This window comes from Acomys russatus, chromosome 13, assembly GCF_903995435.1.
Source record: "Acomys russatus chromosome 13, mAcoRus1.1, whole genome shotgun sequence".
Classification (NCBI taxonomy): Eukaryota; Metazoa; Chordata; class Mammalia; order Rodentia; family Muridae; genus Acomys; species Acomys russatus.
The window spans coordinates 57,611,672-57,620,664 of record NC_067149.1 but is presented as its reverse complement, the minus strand read 5'-3'; the positions used below and the strand labels follow the sequence as shown (position 1 = coordinate 57,620,664).

The window sequence follows — 8,993 nt, the reverse complement described above, 5'->3', positions numbered from 1 at the left end:
GCAGCGGGCCCTTGGTTTGGGCTTTTTTTCCTTCCAAAACTAAGTTAAGAGCGAGGCTCCGCCTGCAGCTGCAGCCTCTCAGATCCACCTTAAATCTTCAGTGGACTCCGTGCAGGGGTCAGTGGGCGCAGCCAATGCCAATCAAGTTTACAACCACCAGCTCGGGCGGGGGGGGGGGGGGTTGCAAGGAAGGGGGGGGCACAGAGACACAGAGACAGACCAGACAGAGAGACAGAGACAGAGAGACAGAGGCACAGAGAGAGCATGAGAGCATTCAACTTCTTCCTTCACAGGCACACATCACATACGCGCACACGCAAACACACGTACGCACGCACATGCACACGCACACAAAGGGAAGGAAGGAGCGAGAGACCGGCGCTCCGGGGCCAGGGAACATGTTTGCAAACGCTTCTATCCAAACTCACTAGACGCTCCGGGACGCGAGAAGCGCGGCCTGACCCGAGCGCCATGATGGTGGCTGCGGTTCGCAGCCCAAATTCTGAAGGGGGAGTCGCAAATGATGCAATCCCCCGGCCGGCGCCCGTACCGCGCGCCCATCTCCCGGCTTTTCTCTTAACGTTCCTTTTAGAGGCGCGTCGACGTTTCGCGCCCAAAACATAGATAAGATTTTTTTTTAAATAAGATTTTTCTATTTTCTGGTTCCTGCCTCTCCTCTAAGTCCACATGCATGACAAGTCTGGGACTTGGATGGAGGCCCGGGGGACTTGAGACTTGAGTTTACGTGGAAATAAATGCACTTTCGGTTCTCAGGGATTCGCCTGTGGATGACCCCACCCTGTTCTAACCCCACGCGAGTGAAATCAGGGAGGCGACCTCATAGGTTTCTAAGCAGGCTTCTGGGCCCCTTGCCCCCTCAGCGACGTTTGCAAGGTTTTTTTTTTTTTGGCCAGGAAGGAGGGGGTGGCAGGAGTAGGGTGTGGCTCAGGTGAAAGCTTGCAAATGAAAAAGAATCCAAACTCTGAAAAACAGATCAGGAATCCTAAATGAACTTCTAAACAAAACACTTTTTAGTCCAAAGAGCCAGAGGAGTAATCGTATCTTCTAGCGATGATGGTGCAATGGCGAAATCAGAGTTCCCTTGGCTCCTAGGAAATGTCGCTTGGTGCGGCCAGGGTGGTGGGCACACTGTGGCCTGAAAGGCCGACTGCTTGCTCCCTCCCACTCGTGAATGTATATGGCCCCCCTTTAACCCATCACGCCGCCCCCATCCATATTTCCCCAGTTCTTCCCTGGCCAGGTCTGCAGCTCTGGACAATGGTGGGGGGACACTTTGCAACACAGAGTGAAGAGCAGGGGCAATCTCCGAAAGCGGCAGTGAATCTCTACAATTCCGCGCGCTTCGGGGACCGTTCCTTAGCCGCCGGCAAGCAGGGAAGGCTTTCGAAATGCGCGGGGCTGCGGATCATTGGAGCCCTGCGGTAGGGGTGGGAGCAGGCTGCTGCCCTGGAGGGTCCACGAACTCTGGGAAGTTGGTCCCCTTCGGGCAAGTCCCCCACAGCTTAGTGGGCGGCGGGGTGTCCTCTGGGAAGGCCTTCCGTAGCGATTTTCTTCGCTTGGAGAATCGATGGTAGGGAGGAAGGTTTCTGAGAAGTAATCCACCCTGGCTGCGCGGTCAGAGGCGCGGCCGCCTTTTGCGGCCTGCGGGCGCCCGGGGCGCGGGAACTGCGCGCAGCCACCCTGGCAGTGCGGGTCTTGCAAGTAGCTGGCGACATTAAAGAGACTTTTGGTCTCGAGGAGCCAGCTAGCCGGACTACGCAGTTGCCACAGCGAGCGGGAGGGACCGGGGCTGCCCGACAGTTGAGACTACCGTGCCGTGGCCAGGGTAGTGGGCTAGCGGGTGTCTGACGCCGGCGGCCGCAAACTCGCAAAGGGACATTCGCGGCGGGCGTAGGAGTCCAGGTCCCGGGAAAAGGACCGTTTGAACCGTCTGATTGTTGTAGAGGTTTGACACATACGTTCGGAGGATGGAAGCCACAGTGACTTGGGCAGGGGGGGTGCGTTCCTGTGGACGTGCCTGGTGCAGAGAGCATCCACCTCTTCCCGGCCCAGCATTCCTAAAATGCAATCTCCCAAAATTCACATAAAAAGTATATATATATACATATATATATAAAAGCTAAAATGAGGTCCGTGTAGCAATAGAGACTTGTGTTTTCCCATTTTGAATGGATTTTCTGACTTTTGGTCCTCTTGCAAGTCACCATTTATGTTTTAAACAGAACCACAAAAACACCTTTAGTCTTTAATTAAAATACCTACTTGAAGAAGGACTTGGCCCAGCGACCAAAAGACCTATTTTCCCATCCAGCACAGGAAAAACAAAACAAAACAACCCCCCCCCCCAAAACCCAACTCTTGCTTTATTTAAAAAAGAAAAACAGAAAGAAAAGAAACTTTCCAGTCAAAAATGCTAGAACTACCCTGTTTATAATCCTCTTTGGGTGTGGTGATATAAATGGTAGAATTTCAGTGAATGATTTAACTCAGATTTAGATTTTTCACAATTTACCCATAAATTCTCTCATAATTTACTTTACACCTTAACCACGTTTTAAAAATAGGAATTGGTGTTTTGAGAATTTTTGATAATCCCAGCTTTAAAATGCCATGTCTCTATATTTTTAAAGAAATGTACACCTCTGCTGAGCAGATATGAGGACAGAAGACTCAGTTTTAGTATTTTAACTTTTTTTTTTTGGATTTGTGAACTATAATTCAGAAACTGAGGAATTTGTTATGACCAACTTCATTTCGCCAGCTAGTGTGAGAAAACATGGTGAAGGACCTGTCTGTCTGTCTACTGTGACAAGCTTGGTAGGTTGGGGGTCTGGACATGATTTTCCTTCCTCACACCACTTCAAAAGTGTAAATAGAGAATATCTAGAGAAGCCGGCCTATCACTTTCATTTTCAGTACTGCAGATGTGTGATCAGACTAAACTTATGTAAGGGCTCCCCCCTTTTGGTTCTCACACGCTCATATCCTAGAAAACATAAATATTTTAACTAAATGGGGACTGCTAACATGTAAACGTGCCTTTTTCTCTTTCCATTTAAGCTTTCTCTACCAGTACAGGACTAAGATGAAAATGGCCAAAGTATAATCAGACGCCCACCACACACATACACACAATTAAAAAAAAAAAAAAAATCACCTAAAATGTAGGCCTAAATTTCCCAGATGTTTGTCACTTCACATTGAGTTTGTGTGACAATCAGGAGCATGCCAGGCTGAATACCTCAAGCTCAGTAAAGCACATGACAGTTGCACTCAGTGAATAACTATGCAAGTTTTCTTTATTGATTGCTCTATGTGTAACAATAATTGGCATCTTTTTCACACATTACAAAAATTATACTTGGCTCAGTATGCAACCTTTTAAGCATAGCCATATTATTTAACAAAGGGGGGGGGGGACTAATCTACCCAATACAGCATTTACAAATGCACAAAACATGCCACTTTGGCTTGTATATTGTCTAGATTAAAAAAAAAAATCTCTTTTTAACATAAATAAGTTAGTATAATTTTCAGTGTCTTTACAGAGTTATATACACAGGCACACTTCAAAGGTTTCCCATACACAGGCAATGAAGAAACACTGTTTAAAGATGTAGTATCCATTTCGCTTGTTCCACAACTGTACTTTTTCTAAAAGCACACTTCTTTTTTCCTTTAAAAACAACATTTTCCTTGGGGGCAAATTAACAAGGTGAGAAAATTTGAATTAAAAATTATTTCATTATTTGTGTAAAGTTACAGACTTCTAAAACTATCCAGGGATTTAGGATTATTTTCACTGTCTACACAGCTCAAGTAAAAAGAAAAGAAATTTTCTCAGATAGTCAATTCTAAGAATTCAGAATTCCCTATCATGCACCCCCCGATTTTTGCCCAGTATTACCTGGAGTGATTACTGCTAAACAATTAACGGGCTAATTCCAATTTTAAAGAAGAAGAAAAAAAGTTTTTTTTTTTCTTTTAAGCCATTTGTTGCTACAAAACAGACTCTTCAGAACACTGAAATGAGAATAAGCTTCATGTAAAAATAAATAGCAACTATATGTAGCGATTATTCAAATTTTAATTATTTTTTTTTTAAAGGATCAGTTCTTACTGAAAGGGACACTACATCTTTAAAGAAAGCAACTCAAACCCTTTCCCCCACCCAAGTTGCTTCCCTTTATGCAAGTCAAATATTTTTCTCCTTGCTACAAATTGAAGCAAGTTCTTCACACCCTCCCATGCTGAGTCCTCAGCCCCACCCTCCCCTCCCCCATCCCTAACGTTTATGTGCTACATAGTAAAAGATAAAAACTATATACACAGGTAGTACAGTGAAGCAAATAAGGAAAAACCTAATTGCGCAATGCTACATCCAACGCTTTTAGAGGCAGATGGTTTAAAGAGTGCCTAAAATGTTTAGTGTTATTATGTTTTTGCTTTCTCAGTGCTTATACAGGATGTCCATTCCATGGAGTCAGCGATATGTATTTAAATTTTTCATGTAAATCTTCCTTGCTTCATAAAGCAGTGATGTATCTAATAAACAAGGAAATATTCGTAATTCTGCAAAAGAAACAAAAGAATTAGGAAGAAGACACTAGAGTAACATTGCCAAAGTACAGGAATTACATTGTTTCTATCTTGGTTAACAAATATTTCAGTGACAGTGGATAAATACAGGCTAAAGGTCTGATGACTTATGGTCACTGGATTTTTGTTCTGTGCTGTGTGGTGTTAGAATCATGGTTCTTACCAAGTGGGCAATTTTGTGCAGCCCTCCCATGCCCCTAGGGACATTTCTGATGTCACAGCTTCAGGAAGAGGACTGCTACTGGCGTCTGGTAGGAGAGGCCAGAGATAATGCCAAACATTCTAAAATGTATAGGACAGCCTATCACAATAAAGAACAAGTTAGCCCAAAATGTCAGCAGTGCAGAGATTGAGAAACTAACTCAGTCTAAAGAATCTGGGTCAAAGAGGGTAAGAAAGAAAAAAAATTCAGGAACCGTAACACTTCAGAGTAGCATAATTTCCTAACTTTGAAAAATACCTGGAAACGCAATTATAAAAGCCTCCCTCCCCCCCCCCAAGTCTATGAATGCTTTTAAAATTGTAATGTCTTACTCATATGCAGAATATCTGCATGAGGGCTTTTGACTAGGGCCTTTTGGCTACTTGACTAATAAATGCCTTTCTTGGAATGGGCCAGGTAAAAATCCAGGAGGCTTACCTGAAGAGGAAGGCCATAGGCCACACAAACCAACTAAAGCTACAGGTGTGATGGCCATTTAGAAAGAACTTCCACCTAATTTTCCCACTTTATAGTGGAAATACATGCAAATTTTGCTCTTAAAAAAAAATGCTAGGTCTGTAGAAGCTGTATTATGACATTAGATTTACAAACACAACAAACTGATGTCCTCCAGTTATCTCTATATTAATTTGACATTTCTATGAATGAGGATCTGAAAAGTTAACATCAACTGTTAAGATCTCTCTGTATGCTGGGTTATGAGTGGGTTTTGGAAATAGAGACCACTGTCTTTATTTATAATGAGCTTATAAACTATTAATATATGTAGTCAGATCATTATGAAATAGTCAATCTATGTAAACTTAGGGGCTGGGTTACTCTAATTAAGTAATCAGGGTGATGAGATTTTGATACCTGGAAAAAAAAAAACAACCGAGGAGGTTGGTCCTAACTAACATCTACTATCCATTTCCCCTATAAACATCCAAACCATGCTATTTCAGCACATTAGCATACGCAGTTGACGTGGTGGAGGACTGCTTCCTCTGGCTGTTCGGGTAACTTCTGCTTTGTAACCTCAGGGTTAAAATCAGAAATTCTGTGGGGAGAGTTAGTACTTCTGAACTTTCCATTCTAGCTTTTTTTTTTTTTTTTTTAAGTATGAAGTTCCCTTCTTTCTCTCTCCTCTCTCTCTCCTCCTCTCTCTTCTCTCTCTCTCTCTCTCTCTCTCTCCTCTCTCTCTCTCTCTCTCTATCTCGCTCCTCTCTCTCTCGCTCCTCTCTCTCTCCTCTCTCTCTCTCTCTCCTCTCCTCTCCTCTCCTCCTCTCCTCCCTCTCTCTCTCTCTCTCTCTCTCTCTCTCTCTCTCTCTCTCTCTCTCTCTCTCTCCAAAACTTACCAGGATACAAGGAAAGTCACAACTTGGTAAAAATTATGAAAAAGAATGCAGGGCACGGAGACCCTATTTACACTCCTAACCAAAGCTGTTCTATAAGTACCTAGCTTTTCTCTTAAAAATTTAAATGTAATTATATATTTTCCATTTTCTATTAATGTTTCAAATCAGGTTATTGGCAAGTGAACTTCTGGGAAATGGATTCCCAAGAAGTGAGAGTCGGGGTGCCTTGGTCCTTGTTTAGATGGGCGAAGAGAATTGCCATTCCTGGCCTAAGTTTTAACGGGATTCAGAAGGATATGACCTTCCTTATCCTTTGGGGCCTTGGTGACAAGTACTTGCTTGGGACACTAGTTCTGGTTCAGTTTTAAGGTAAAAATCTTGGGACACAAACACTTCATTACAACCCCGCCCCCACTCCCCACCCCCAGTGATTCCAGCCTTCCCCAGTTTTTTGTTTTTTTTTTTAACCTAGGAAAATTATTCCTCCTGGCAGGCAACTAATCTGCCAGCAGTGCTGGGGTCTGCAGGCCCCCCAGGGAGTGCAGACCAGCTGGGGTGTCAGCTTTGTGCTCTTCCTCATTAACCCACCGGAGCTGTTGTTTACGTCTGGTGTCTTCGAAGGCCGGGCTTCTTGGGCGTCTGCTCCACTGGGCCAGCGTTCGGGGAACCGTCTGCAACATTTTCTTCTGTTCTGTTGGCCCTTTTGTTTTGCGAAGAAGAATCTAAGAGGGTTGGGAAGGAGAAATTTTTAAAAGAACACACACACAAACCATCTTTATTAGCGAGAACAAAGGCTGACAGAAGTCGGCCCAAGAGTCAAGGGATGAACAACCACCACCTCCACCCACGACCCCTGGACCCGTCATCCCCGGCAGCCTCTAAGGGCACAAAATGAGGTTGTTTCTACCAACAGACGAATTATTCTACACCCCACATCGCTCTCTCTCCTCCTAGCCAAGAAGGAGGCAGTTGGTAAACATCCCAACCTTTGTCACATACCTACAGCTGGCTAGAGGGGAGGAACTGCGATGTTGTTAGGCGGGGGAAGCTATCAGATCTTACTATCTCCGGCTTCCGACTTCAAAATCATAAACAGGCCAAGCAGTCGGCTAGGGGGTATTTCAAACCTAAGTTTCGCACAAGCTCGATCTCCTAGAGCTAAAGCAGAACATGCTGGAAAAACCAACTGAATAGGGTCTAGTAAGCAGGCGCTACGGAAGACAGACAGACATTTTACATTTTCCAAAGGGTCATTACCGCCTGCTGCAGGTCGCTTCCTCATCCCTGGGCACTGCTCCGCTAACCCCGCCGGACTGTCTGACGGGTCATGCATTTGGTCCACCAAATGCCGGTCCTCAGAGTTTGCCTGAGACCCAATTAAAGGCACCGCCTGGCGGCTCCCGCTGACATCCTGGCTCTCCTGAGCCGGCACCTTGCAGGCGCTCTTAGGGGGTCGCGGGGGTCTGTAGTAGAACTCGGGCAAGTTGCCCTTCTCCACCTCCTGCCACTCGTATCTGCCCTCCAGGGGCTTATGATTCTTAAAGTCGAAATTCCACTTGCGCTGACTCGCTTCTTCCATATCTCGGCAGTGCTTCTCCAAGTCCCGGGTCAGTTCTTCGTGATTGACCGGACCGAAGAGGTTTCTGCAGGCGGAAGGCTTGGGGTGCTCCGTTTGTCTGGCGTCCATCCGCTCCAGGCTCGGGCTCCCGTTAGACACTCTCACGTTTGACATCTTCCTCCCCGGGCGGGTGTGGACCACCGCCTAGGCTCCCACTCTCCGAAAAAAATAAAATAAAATGAAATAAACAACAAAACCGAACAAAAGCGAAACGTCCCGGTCGCAGCGCGAACCCCTCTTCGAAGTTCTGCGACTGCACCCGGGTAGTCAAGTGGAGCAGAGGCGGTCCAGCGACCGCCCGAGCCGCAGGAGCGCGCAGGTCTAGGGGAGAGAGCAGGGACGTCCCGGCCGCGCAGCTCGAGGCTCTGGGATCAAGTGTACTGGAGGGCGGGGAAGGGAGGGGAGGAGGCAGGAGGAGGTGGCGAACAGTCGCAGTGTAGGCTGGGGCGAGCCCGTGGGTCCCGCGAATGCAGCCCCTCTCCAAACCTTGCCGCCGCGCGAGTCTCAGAGCCGCGAGTGAGTCAGGACAAGGGATGAGGAGGAAAAAAACACCCCGAAAGCACTAGCCCCCCCTCTTTTTTAGTTGCCCAATATGGCGGTGGAAGGGAGGCTGACGAAGAAGAAGATGATTGACACAGCAAGTCTATTTAAACAGAGGAGGAGCTCCATTGGTCTCCGCGCCGGGAGCCGCTCCGCCCAGGCTAGTGAGCGCGCTCTTAAGGTGGCCCCGGGCGCGGCTCCGCCGCCTCTCCGCGCTCCCGAGCGCGCCGCCTCCCCGTAGCGCTGCCAGGACATTGGCTAGTCGCGTGACTGCTCGGAGGTGTACGGCTGCCAACAAACCTGCTCTGGCTGGCCCTGGAGAAATTAAAAATAAGACAAACAAACTAGCCAAACGGCCGGAGAGCTGGGGAGGGGCCTGAGCGGCGGCCAGGCCGGGACCTGGGGATCTAGGTCTGGGCGCTGCTGAGCTGCGTTGGCAGGCGCGCTCCCAATTGCGACCTCCTGGGTCTTAGTGCACAAAACGCTTGGCTTGGGCCAGTGGCCTCCAAGGTCGCTGGCGGCTTTTTAGGAGCCTCGGTGGCAAGTTCAGCTCCTCTGCATTCGCTGAGGTGGGAATGAGAGAGGGTGTACGGGAGACTGGGAATACCTTGGCTCCAGCAACTGGGAAGCCCCCTTGTCATGATGCCTTAGCTGG

The 8,993-nt window shown here is 47.2% G+C and overlaps 1 protein-coding gene across 1 annotated transcript; it reads right to left on the bottom strand.

Moving 5' to 3' along the window:
• Positions 1-4,275: 4,275 nt before the first annotated feature.
• Cdkn1b (cyclin dependent kinase inhibitor 1B) lies at positions 4,276-8,422 on the bottom strand. The gene is made up of 3 exons (XM_051155478.1): positions 7,438-8,422; positions 6,769-6,902; positions 4,276-4,593 (listed from the first exon to the last, which is right to left on the bottom strand). Exons 1-2 carry the CDS (start codon positions 7,910-7,912, stop codon positions 6,781-6,783), a joined length of 597 nt encoding a protein of 198 aa, XP_051011435.1. The 5' UTR covers positions 7,913-8,422; the 3' UTR covers positions 4,276-4,593; positions 6,769-6,780.
• Between the last annotated feature and the right edge of the window lie 571 nt (positions 8,423-8,993).